Source organism: Sphaerodactylus townsendi, linkage group LG02, assembly GCF_021028975.2.
Source record: "Sphaerodactylus townsendi isolate TG3544 linkage group LG02, MPM_Stown_v2.3, whole genome shotgun sequence".
Classification (NCBI taxonomy): Eukaryota; Metazoa; Chordata; class Lepidosauria; order Squamata; family Sphaerodactylidae; genus Sphaerodactylus; species Sphaerodactylus townsendi.
The window spans coordinates 88976833-88990422 of NC_059426.1; the positions used below are offsets into that span (position 1 = coordinate 88976833).

The 13590-nt window shown below is 38.5% G+C and overlaps 1 protein-coding gene across 1 annotated transcript; it reads right to left on the bottom strand.

The window, feature by feature from the left end:
- Positions 1-1452: 1452 nt before the first annotated feature.
- TMEM41B (transmembrane protein 41B) lies at positions 1453-13320 on the bottom strand. Its single transcript, XM_048484805.1, has 7 exons — positions 13091-13320; positions 9239-9356; positions 8049-8177; positions 6096-6189; positions 4898-5002; positions 3924-4062; positions 1453-2059 (listed from the first exon to the last, which is right to left on the bottom strand). The coding sequence occupies exons 1-7, from the start codon at positions 13203-13205 to the stop codon at positions 1890-1892; spliced, it is 870 nt and encodes a 289-aa protein (XP_048340762.1). The 5' UTR covers positions 13206-13320; the 3' UTR covers positions 1453-1889.
- Positions 13321-13590: the final 270 nt, after the last annotated feature.

Here is a 13590-nt window from a genome sequence, read left to right on the forward strand (position 1 = left end):
AGTAGAAAGACAGTTCTGGCAAAAGCGCACCAGAACAGTTGATAATATGGATAGCACAATCCCCACCCCCACATGGGAACAACAGAGTTAGTCGTGTCCAGCCTCGAGGCTCTTCCCAGCTGCAAACCTCAAGAACAGAACTAGCAGATAATTAGGCACCTGCAGAAGCAAAAGCACTTGCAGAGAATTCCCCCCTCCCAGTCATGGCAACTTGACAGCTTTGCAACTGGCTTTAGCTCAGAGAGAGATAGGGAATGGGCATGTAAACTGGATTTACTTTGGAAAACTGTTTAAAATATCAAGAGACAGGTATACTGCTTGCATTTTCTTTCTGAAATGGCTGTACAAAGTAGTTACTTCTAGTGACAGGAATGTACCTTTATGAACCGTAATGAAGCCATTAGGAACTGGAACAGTACAATGGAGCCCTACAGCAGAAACCAAACTACCCTCTGGCCATAGTCATAACAATTCAGAAAAATGGAATCGGTACATTTCAGTAATATTTGAAAAGAAACCATGATTAAGTTGTTTCATTTGGGAAATGAATTTTAGCTTTACAGTTGATCGGCTAGCTTTCCATCAATACAGGTTCGTGTCTTCCGGGTTGCAAGAACTATGTACAAAATATACAATTTATACAGAATTTCCCATGCATAGATGTATGCTTTCTCTACAGTGTAGAAGTTGACTTGCCACATGATTAGGACCTTCTCATTAATTTCATCTGCAGGCTCATGAAAATTAATGAGGACAAGTGCTGGTTCAAACATGGTATGCACAACTGGGACACCCATTGCTCTTTGGATAAGAGGTGATGATTTCAAGTTCTGCATGGTCATGTTACCTCATTTAAAATCTAAAAAGTTATGTATACTTAATCCACTTAATGAAATATTTGCAGCAGTTACCCATTGCTGATGATGAAGCAGCAGTCTTTTTTCCTAATTCAGTGGGCACTTGCAAAAGTATGCTATGTATTGTCGAAGGCTTTCACGGCCGGAATCACTTGGGTGCTGTGTGGTTTCCGGGCTGTATGGCCGTGTTCTAGCAGCATTCTCTCCTGATGTTTCGCCTGCATCTGTGGCATCTTCAGAGGATCTCTGAATGATGAAGATCCTCTGAAGATGATCCTCTGAAGATGCCAGCCACAGATGCAGGCGAAACGTCAGGAGAGAATGCTGCTAGAACACGGCCATACAGCCCGGAAACCACACAGCACCCAAAAGTATGCTAATTACCATGGTTATATTTGACAGCTAAATAGTAAAACAAAATTTTAGCAATTTTGGAAATAGCTGCCATATATCTGAAATACTGGTAATCTTTCTAATTCCAGAATTTTAACGTGTCCCCCAAACTTATAAAAGGAATATTGCCTGATATATTTTGGGATTTCCACGGTTAATGTAAAATAAACAGGCAAAAAGAAAGGAACATTTTCATCACTGCTCAAATAGTCACTGCTCTTCATTACTCAAGAAATCCATTATTCCAATGGGCAGTCCATTATTCTTCGGGACTTATAAACAATGGAAAAAACAGAGAGGGGGAACAGGAATGAATTATTCACATTAAGTCATCAAGTCATCTACAATTGTCAGACAAAGCATGTGTATTTGTATGTATGCACCATTCAAATTAAATACTACAGATCAGTTAAAACAATACTTTTCATGTTTTTAAAAAGGCGATAGTCACTTTCATTTTATTCCAACTGCAATTACTTCACCTTTGGGCCCCACAAAGAAAACTGAGCAAGAAGTTCAGAAAGATGTTTCTGTTACAGTTGTCCCCCTTTTTAATTGCCAAAAATCCAATATAAAAGTGATCATATAAATAGTGCTGATCCTGAGATGAAATATGGGAAAGAAGATCCAAGTTGATCCTCATTCAAACTTTTCTTTAAGTTTCTTCTGGAAGACAGCTGGCAAAATAGACAGAATAGCTAAAATCATGAGAACAAAAACAGAGTTCCAAGAAACGGCTTCACCTGCTGTTGTAAGTTGGTAAAGTGTTGTGCCAGCTTTAATTGCTACAAAAGATGGTGGTGCAACACCTGGAAGAGAATTATGAAAACAGATCAGAAACAATGACAAACTTCAACGCAAACTGTCTCTTTAAAACATTATGAAATCTGAAGGCCATCCAGAATAAAAGATTTACATATCTGTTGTCTTCCTCGCCCCCTACCTCATTTTTCCATGCTTTGAAAACATGTCATATATATTCTAAGAAAGTCACACTAAAGTTGCTCACATGGGATGACAGCCTAACAATAACTAGCACAAATTTAGAATCTGTGTCATAACAAAAAGAAGATTCAACAGAAGAACAGATTAGTTAATTCATGCATAGTTTTTACCCCTAATGAAAGCACAGGCAATCTTATCATCTGCTAAAATTTAAGGATGGGAGTCCATTTTCATAGCAGACATGTGGTCCTAAGCATACTTACTCAGATGTGACTTCTTTTAGTTAAACCCAGCAAGCGAGATTAAGATTATAGTCAGAATGTCCACTACCCAAAATGCAGCCAGAATGACAGCCTTTCAACTCTTCACTAAGAGAACCTCACCAGTTTTGGTATCCATTATTCTCATATTAACAATGTATATCTACTAAAATATGCATTATTTCAATAGCTAGGCTTGGTTAGCAAACACTTCCCATTCAGAGGCGTGCCCCATCAGCGGCCTTCTATCAAGCTATTAATCCCTTACCAACTTCCTTTTCTATTCAAAAAGTATGTGATCCCAAAGATAATACTTGAACAGCACTGACCATGAATCTCTTTCTTAACCAGCAATATCAACATTAGTATTTAAAGTGTAAAATGTTCTTCAGGCAGCAGCTCCTTCCAAATACTGGATTTTTTTTCTGTTGTCATTAACTACAAATGCGAGCTATAAGGCAAGGAAGACACCCCAAACTGTTTTTTCCCCCTTTCCTCTGGTCCTGAAGAATTTGATTCTTTTAATACACTACAGTTAGAAAATAGGAGAAAAAGCTGTGGGAAACTTCACCATTTTTAATGTTTCAAGCAGGAGGTATACACTTTTAAAAATCCTATTTCAGAGCCAGATTTCCAGAAGGGAAACTGCTCCACTGTCTACATTTGGGGGGGGGGGGAGAGGGGGGATGCCTTTACCAATTCTGGAGTTTCTTTCAGTAAATTCTGGTTCAGGATCAGCTACTTGATGGAATCTTGTTCTTTTACATTTTAAACAACCATTATTTTCTGTGAGAATAGACCTGGTCTCATAGGAAATGATGTCCCATTAAAATTTACAGGCACTACCAAGCAGGTCCTTTCCAGGACCAGCTTTTTCTCTTTCCTTCCCCATTCCGTCCCTCGCAAAAAACTCCAGAAATTCTAGTAAATAAATTGTCATTACAACCAGAAATTTTGAAATGTTTTACGTCATTTTGGATATCCTCAAGTCAACCTGAAAAAGATAATTTCAGGTGTATTTTCAGTTGGGTGACATCTGAATGCACACGCCTAGTTCCAACTCACTGCAACATGGACAAGGAAGAAAATAACACTGCTATCCTAAGCACAGTTACATCTTTCCAACTTAGATGATATACCAATAGTTCAGTCCAATTAACCCTTTGATGTCAGAAAATTTGGCAGGATAGGTAAAAGTATTAACAAGGAATCAGAAGATATACATCATGGGACTGTGTTCTTGGAGGTTGGCAAACACCCATAAATGAATGGAATATACTCATACATTACACAGAATCACACACAGACACAAAACAAACCAATTAAGAACACACACAAAAAGAGAACATCAATGTTACTACACTTTTCTGCAATAATCAAACAGATGGGGCTATGTACTAAGGAATCATACAAAATGTAAAACTGGACTACATTCCTGGAAGCCTTGACAATTAATCCAAATTCTTACCTAGAAAAGTACCAATGAAGAATACTTTCAATGGTACATTTATTACAGGAGAGGTAATATTGATAAACCAATTAGGAAGGAAAGGCGTTATTCTCAAAAAGATTATGTAGTTAATGAGGTGTTCTCTGTGTCGTTCAACCTATAGGAAATAAAAATCCTGAATTAAAAAAATCCTATTCTAGAAATGTACTTGTCTAACTCTTACCACATTGACACCACTTGAAAATTAGAATGCAAACATCTGGCAGATTAAATAAAGATACACATTTATCATTATGGTTATCATGGTTGGTGCAAAATAAGAAAAGATATATGAAGAATCAAGTGAGGCTGGTTGAGGAGTATGTGAGGTTTCATTTTTTACAGAATTCTACAAATGGCTGCTGAAAAGTCATGTGACCCCAACACATGTGCAATCCTTAATTGGTAGAAACGTTCTACTTTACCTATATGTGAACTGCTAATATTGATATCTGATATTTTTGAAGCATAAATATTATCTTCAATTTGTAATACCAAGCTGACTCCTATTATTCTAAATGTAGCATATTATACAACTACTACTTTTGGTAGTAACCTATTAAACCCTTTTGATTAGGAGCACAAAAACGAACCATTTATAATTACAATATCATTCCCAAATGCTTTTGTTTACATTGAGCATTTTGGAATTCCCTCCCTGAGGAGATTCCTCCTACTGGTATCTTTCACAAGCAACTGAAGACTTTGATTCATCTGGCACAACCCCAATAATGGTTACTGGCCATCTTGTTGGTGTTTTAATTTAATTAAATCCGCTGGTGAGTTTTAATTTAATTATTTTATCATTAAATGTATTTTGATTGTTCAAATGTTTCAATTTTTTTATGTTCACTGCTTTGTAGACCCTGATTGGGTAGCCAGACAGCATAAACATGTAAAGAATAAATAATGCGAGTAGAGTAGGAAAAAATGTTCACTTCAAGTAGCCTTACCTGTTTTGCCCAGTTTACCGCTTTTTCTGTCAGATATCTATACACAACTGGTCTCCCAACTAAATAGGACAGCATATAACAGAAAGAAGCCCCAAGGCCTGAGCACTGCAAAGGAATAACAAAAAAAAATGTTGATTGCAACTACCATCTGCACATGAAAACTGGCCTTGATGGACTAATATCATCTGAAGATACCCCAATGAATGGTATACTTCTAACCCTCAAATCCAAACAACAATAAATAAACTGACTGACTTCTTCAAAGAACTAAAATTAATTACATGATGGCCACAGACATAGATGGCTTTAAAAGGGCATTAGCCAGCTTCATGGAGGTTAGGTCTGTCAGTTGCAACTAACCATGGTTACTAAAAAGAACTTCCACATTCAGAGGCAGTTAACCTCTGAATACCAGTGCCAGGGGACATCAGGGGAAGGTCTCAGCTTTCATGCCCTGATGGTGGAGCTCCAGAGGAACTATTTCGTCACTGTGCGAGACTGGATGCTAAACTAGATGGACCACTGGTCTGATCTAGCATGGGGGTTCTTATGTTCTTCATAACCTCCTGTAACCATCCTGAGTGTAACAATACTTAATTTTAATACACTGCAATAAAGGGAAGATCTATACAATCTAAAATGATACTACCTCCCAAAACAGTGCCACTTAACCTGCCTGCAGGGAAATTTTTCTGCCATATTAATTGATCACTACAATTCAGAAAAAGGTATCTTTGCAAAGTGTCAGCAACATACATTAGATTATTAAATAGTTCAGCACTTCAAAAAGTACTTCCTGCCTGAAAATCTGGCCTTCCAATTTAGCAGCCCCCTCCACTTATGTCAAGAGAAAACCTCAAATGCCCTGGGAGGGCACTGCCTCCACTGGTAAACATTGTGTTTCTACTATATGTTCCATTCCTTTGTTTCAATATTAGGATCCCACTTAGGAAGGAAACTAGCTCTGTTTTAACATGTCAGTTATTTATACTTGTCACCTTTTCAGTGAAAACAGACCTAGGATTGCTATCCGCCAAACACCTATTAAATACAGAATTCCTTTGTACATCGATTTAAAAACTGTTACCAGTCAGACTTTTAACTTTGTAATTAGTCACCATTGTTTCTGCGTACCAGGTCAAATACCTAGATAAACATTTGGATAAGGAGAAAATACATTCCCAGCTACAATACTTACCAGACAGACAAGAAACAGAGCTAGGGGGAATGGGTAGAGAAATCCTGAGAGGATACTCAGAAATATTGACCCAGGAATAGCAAAAGTTTGCAGGCTAGATTATTTTTAGTTAAGGATTAAATTATTCAGCATTAACAAAAAATTCAAAGTATTTTCCCAGCACACAATTTGCATTAAAAAAAGTTTGTAATCTCAAAAGTATTACCATCACACGCAACTGAGATTTGAGCACAATTTAGACTTCATAAGCAGTTCAGTTGTGCTTGATGGGCAAAATCTGGTAAACTGTCAGGTTTCTGCACTACCCCCTCATGCTGAATATCCAGATAGAAGAGGGAAGTCTTTAGACCAATTAGGCCCCTTCCACACATGCAGAATAATGCACATTCAGTCCACTTTGACACTTGTTTGAAAGTGGATTTTGCTGTTCCGCACAGTAAAATCCAGCTTCAAAGTGGATTGAAAGTGCATTATTCAGCAAGTGCGGAAGGAGCCTTAGTCATGAAGCATCACAACTAATTGGAGGTAGTTGAAGTTTTCTGATCTCACAAGAGGGAGTGAATGTACAAGCCTAGAAATGCAGCAAGTTCCCACCACAGGGAACAAGCTCTGTTTTGTTTGCAATATGTGAGTGGAACCTTTCTATCTAGAGTGTTGCCTGTCTTGTTTAGACAAATGACACCCGGCTATCTCTTTGAAAGACATTCTCCAATCCTTTTGAGGCTATACCTAAGAATGTATATACACACACAATCAAGAAGTTTGCAAACACTTGTACCATACTGGTACATTTCTCAGAGCTACAACTGGCTGTAGCCACAGATTTCGTATATCCTCAATGGTAAACACAGATTGCTCCTGTGTCCATTCAGGAGGAGCAGTGGCTTAATTGTGTTCCCCAACACCCTCAGTAGATTGTACAGTTGGCTATGTGAGCATGCTTTAATGTTTTTTTTTAAAACAACACACTATGAATGTTGAGAAAACTGCCAACTTACAACATCCAATTTGGAAAATGTAAAATTAAGAGTGTGATACTCTGCTCTCTTAATTAACACCACCAATTTGGTTTCACACTTGTTAATTAATGCTGAATCTCATCTCGCTATCTCTCTCTTTCTTGGTTAAGTTCTATGAATATTGTTTCAAGGAAGCAAGTCTGGTAGCATAAGTTGAAACTGAATGGGTATATTCACCAGTCCTGATTTTAATTTCTAAAAACTGCTCACGTGGACTAATCACAATATGCCCCAAGAACTGTTATGTTATCAATACATCATTAAGTCAATAGCTCTTTTCTATCAAAGTGTTTTAACAGCCATAACAAATTACCATATTTTTCCACAAGGGAGAACACACATAAAAATAAAGCTGCTTGACTATGTGTTGAGAATTTTCTCTCAAAAGAGAATCTTGTATGTGAAACAGTGAAGTCTCTCCTGAATCCTCATTTCTATAGACTTCATGTGTGCAGTGTTTTAATCGCTTAGAAATACAGCATTAAACTAAATCAAGTTTTCTTCTTAATCCCTGATCACTTACAGAATTAGCTCAATTATTCAGCCCTATGGCATTTAGCCATAAATATACAGAATGTCTATTAATTGTGTTGACAGAGGAAGATTTTATTATGTTTAAATGAAGTTAGCAAGACAGGACTTTCCTGTGAGAAGACTTAATTTTGACTAAGAACTGCTTTAAATCACATGTGTCCTGCCAGCTGACAACTTGGGGAGCTGATTCCAGAATAGACAAATAGTACAATACACTTAGTCCAGAATAGACAAATAGTACAATACACTTAGTACAAAGCAGATGTATTTGATAAGTATTTCCTTTAATTTGGCAACCAGGAAGCCTACTATCAACATGCAGGAATAAAAATGATTAGAAAAAGTATTTCGTACCACATTTAATGACATGATGTACATTTTCCATCAAAAAGAAGGATACAAAACATAGGTAGTAAAATAGGCTACTAATACTTGTACGTAGAAGGTATCCTTGTATTTAGAGAGCACTTTTCCTAATGCTTTAGCATCATCCATATCTCTGGGAACCTTTATACATTCTCTCTCCTCCCTACACATGAAACAAAGGAAGAAAGATGTTACTAAAACATGCAAATAATACTTTCCCCAAGCGAAAAAACTAATGAAGATACATACTGCACCATGATCCTAAAACTGAGGGGTAGTTCAAACAAGCTTATCGGCTGTGATAGGAAACAGGTCAATATGCCCTGCTCATAATATTTGCACCATCCCTTGGTGCAAGAGAATCAATGCATGAGTGTTCTATCAGCACACTGCCTACACATAGAAAATCTCATGCACGAAGACCTGAATCAAGAAGTTATTATGAGATGGTATGTGTATGCTGAACGCACTTTCAGTGCATTTTACATTTGCACAGTCATGCTCCTTCCACTATGTGTAACTATAGCATATAGTATAGTAAGTTCATCAGAACTCAGCTTTGTACATCTTTCAGGTTTAGAGTCACTCCAGCAGAAATTCAGTTTTAGGTGATCAAAATTTCTACCTTTTCTCCTCACCCTTCCAATATTAATCAAAATCATCATTCAGAATGAGGACAAAGTATCACACTCAACATAAAAGCAACTCTTAATAGGTACAGAGTTCATAGATATGGCTGTGCTACAAAAATGCAAACCAATTTCATGTCTGTTGAACCATAAGTGCTCCTTCTCAAGGAACTCCAGAAACCTCTAGTTCTATAGAGAGGGAAAGAGGACAAAGTTCTCCAACAAAAAAAAGCTCAGCACTTTTACAAAAATACAATTTTTGGGTGGCAAACCTCTGACAATTGAAGCAGTTGTATTAATTTCAACTTGGTTTATATTTGCAGGGCCAACATACTCAGTACAACTGATATTTGCTAGAGTTTGCCTGATGGCAAAAGTTTGAAAAGAAGTCTCTGCAGAAGTTGTTCCCAGCAGAGTTGGGAAGTTCAATTCTACCAAATACTAACAGATGGTTAGTTTGACCTCTGATCTGACACTTGCCTACTTGGGATGTTATATTTCCTCTGACCTAGAGAAGCAAAGACCAGGATCCTCAAACATTCTTATTCTATGGAGACCCAAAACATAAACTCCAAACCATTTGTCATATACTTACTCACTAAGCTGTGGAAAGTTTTTATATACCAAAAACATAACAGAGGCAGCTGATAAGAAGATAGACACCAAGATGAGTAGTGACATTCGTGCAGAGCCACCTTCTGCATGGGCCTTTCCTGAAATAAAACAAAATGTAATTGAAAGATGAATGCATCAACCTGACAAACTAAGTCAAGCTCAGTCAAATCTACTTCTTCAGCTTCACAGGAGCCCTCCTCCATCTCTTTAGAAGAAGTGATAAGCAAGCTAGTAAAATAAAAGTGTAAATAATTGCTGTTGCCACCATTTATTTATTTATTTATTTCATTCCATTTTTAAACCGCCCTCCCCCGGATTGATGGATTATTAGAAACTGCTGGTAATTACCAAGATGCAGTGGCTATTTTAATCAGCCAAGTAGTTGTATGACATAGCAAATTTGTTAGTTCACCCATCCATTTTACCCACTGGAGAACAACAATAATCCTAGAGTGTTTACTGCAACTGCTAGTGCCATGATTGCACAATGAGCAAAGCATATTCCCTCTTGTGATATTATATGGTCATAAGCTGGCAGAAACATCTGAGAGATGATGAAACATCCAGATAGTTGTTTTTAAGTGCTGTCAGGTGTCACAGAAGATATGGAATGGATTTAGCAATTTGCCTTCAAATTAGAGCCGTTGTCAAACATAAATTCAAAGTGTGATTTTTTTCTTGTTGTCTAGCAAAAGGAATACCAACTTCACAGCTGCTAACTTTACTTTCTCTTAACATTACTACCTTTCAACTGCCACAGGGAGAAATTATAAACCAAGTTTACATTACACCTAGATTGTGGAAGGCTTTATAGGCAAAAGGGAACTGCTTTTATTCTACTAGCTGCTCAGGAAAAAATAAAGTGGTAAACAAAAATTGCCTATCCAGAATGCGAACATGTATGCTAACATCATTATTGGTCTGAAGTTTCAGGGGGAAAATAAATTGTTAGTGTTGTGATTTTCCTTAGTAGAAATGATGCCCAAAATCCATTTAGCTATACTCTGTCCCACAGAAATATCTAAGTGCAGTCATTCGTGGTGCGGCAGAAGTGAAAGCATCCTTCTGCTCTTGAAAATAGTCCACCACTTGTGTTCCTTCCCCACCCCACCGCCCCCATTGAAAAGTATCACAAACTAGCAGTTCCACCCAGGCCAGAGTTCTTAGAAATCCTGGGAGGAGCAGCCTAAGACTGGTGTGGGATGGGGAGCCAAGGGAGCTGCAGTAAGGGCTATGGGCGGGGAAGCCATAACTGTGGATAACTAATGAATGTGAAATCAAAAAAACTTCAAAATAAGCAGTGTACCTGTAACTTGCTGCATGCAACCTAAATACATCAAAGTGATTTTTAACAACATTGTTAATGCTCTTAAGCTAATTCATTCCACTGTTATTTACCATTTTCAACAGCGTTCTCTAGCAGGTAAACAAAGTGTTAAAGTTTCCAATGTATTCAGTTTTGAAACCATTATAGCATTTCACACACAAGCAGTAAGCTCATCAAGATTCATTTTGAAACAAATCCTAAACACCATTTGGACAACTCCACATTATGAACAAAGAACGATGACTGAACTGTCAGTTGAACTTTGTCACCTCAATCACAGTAGAAGTCTATCTGTAATCAAAGATAGTTACAACTGCAAATTTGAAAAGATACTTTCATTTCTGTTCTAACATAGAAAAAGTTTTGATATAATAGAGATGTGTAGAACACAAGCTAGGTTCAGTGGTTTTATCACAAAAATACATCAAGCAGATCTTAATTTAAGGCGATTGTGAAAAATTCAGCATCTCAGACATTTTTGAGCCAAGTAATCTCACTGAAGGGAAATTGCTTGAATGAGCCAAAGCCAAGAAATGTTATGGTAGAGGAGGATCCAACATGTCCTCCATGCACCTACCCTAACTCTGACATAGAAATGCTTACAGCACAGGCATAACATAATTCTTGGCATGATCATGATTTTCAGAGTTTTTAACAGGTTGATATGGAATACAGCTGCCCTAAGAGTTCAGACCAAGCATATCTTTCTTGACAATCTTTCTTGGAATGCTCTCCACTCCAACCCCAGGAATTCTGTTCTTTCTTGACTATGGGTGTCAAAGTATCTTTATTATACTCATTCTGCCCACAAAAAGTACTACAGCTTCCTTCTAAGAAAAAAAATACAGCATTTACTATGAATTATTCAGAACGTTAATGATAGCCATATATTGGATTGGATATTTAATTTATATACCGTCCTCCCCCGGAGACAGGAAGAAATTTAAAGAGTGCAAATGATGCCCTCAAACCTGAAAAGTGTTCTTTAAAGATCAAGTTTTAAATAACCACTCCAGACTTCATTTACCATTTTTCTGTAGCAGTTACAAAAAATGCCATCAGCTAAATTTTTTATTAAAGTCATCACTACCAAGCATCCCTCATATCTCTGAACATTAATCATATTTGTATCAATTACATACAAGTTATTTTCACACTAAAGACTATATATTTGCAGCTCTAAACATTTACTACAGAGATCCACCTGCAGACATCAATTACTAGAAAACTGTTTATCATAGTTGCATTAGACCAGTTTGTTTTTCTGTTTTCGTTAAGAATTCAACTCATTACTTACAGAAGTCTGAAAAAATGGTAATATAATCCATCAAGTCCATTCATATAAGATTCCTCAGAAAAATGCAGTTGATTAATTTCTTGAGTTTATGGGACAATCAGAAAGATGGAATTTACTTGGGAGTACTTCCCACAAAGGTCAGTCAGAATTATTTCACCTGGGCCAGTTCAATAGAGTGATTTGACAACATTTGACCAGCAGCAGGCAGCTCCCAACAAGCAGTGAAGCATCCTTTGCATTAAACATAGGGTTGGTTACTCCAAATGACCTTGCTGGTCCCAATGACTGAACATTGTACTTCACTCATCCATAAGTGCACATTATTTGTCACAGAACCAGTATGGTGTAGTGGTCAGTATAGGACTAGTACCGTATCTGGGAGAGATGCAGGTTCAAGTTCCCAGTCTGAAATTGAAGTCTGTTGAGTGACCTTGGGTCAGCAGCCACACACTCTCAGCCCAACCAATCTCACAGGGATTGGATTGTGAAGATACAATGGAGAAGAGAATGATGTAAGTTGCTTTTGGTCCCCTTTGGGGATAAATGGGGGGGGCATATATTTAAAAATTATTTAAAATGCTTAAAGAACTGCTTGCGTAAGAAGAGAGTTCTCACAAAGACTCAGTTTAGCAAACATAATGATCACCAAGATTAGCAAAAGGAGACTTGAATTTATTTTGAAGTTCAACACACATTGGTCTACAAACTGCCATCTATATACTGTCATGGTCTAACCTCCTATGTAGGTCTTGAGGTAGGCTTCAAGTCCAGAACGTGCTTTCAACAGTAGAGCTAAGCTTGAAATGTGTACAGGGAGTCCCTTTGAGCATAAGCAGAGGGCCTGAAAACTTGCCACCAGTGACGAAAAGACTTCTAAGACAGAGTGTGCCTTTTAGGTAGAGTTGAATCCGGCCAAGTCACACATTTACACGGCAAAAAAAAAACCACCTGACCCAGCAGGGCTCATGTCATAAACTTGCAGAGGAATGTGATGCAAGCATTACTTCCAAGCATGCACGTTTCGCTCTGACGCAGTCTCCTTCCCTATGATACTTTCCACTCCGCCCGACTCTCTCCAAGCCGATCTCTGACCCTCACCCAACCCCAGCCCTCCCAACTCAACGCGGCCAGCTCCGTCCCTACCCGGGCCGCACCCCTGAGTCCCTCGGGCACGCGCTCAGGGTCCTCTCGCCGCGGCCGTCTCCCACCTGCAAGGAGCTTCTGATGCTGCCGCTCCATCGCAGCTTCCGCTTCCTTCGCTGCCAGCACCTCCGTCTCCAACTGCCTCGCAGGGCCTCGTAGTGTTGCGGCAGGCTGCGCCATGGACCCCGCACGAACAGACGGAGCCGGCCGGCCGGCAACACACAGGCCCTAATCAACCTTTGCCGGCGTCAAGGACCGCGAGAGGCAGCGAGATCCACGGCCGCCTTCTCTCTCCCAAAGGCGCAGGCGCAGATTCAATGTCGCCCGCATAGCGGCGCTTTCGTAATCCTCGCTCGCAACTCATTTACTCCTGAGGAACGATAAGCTTACAAGTCTTGTCTTGTAAATACGGAGAAAGAAAGAAAGAAAGAAAGAAAGAAAGAAAGAAAGAAAGAAAGAAAGACCCGGATATTTACTGTATTTATCCCGTGCGCATTTGAGGTTTTCATAATACAGGTTGAAGTTCTTTTTACAAAGTTTTGATTGCACTTGCAACTGAATATAC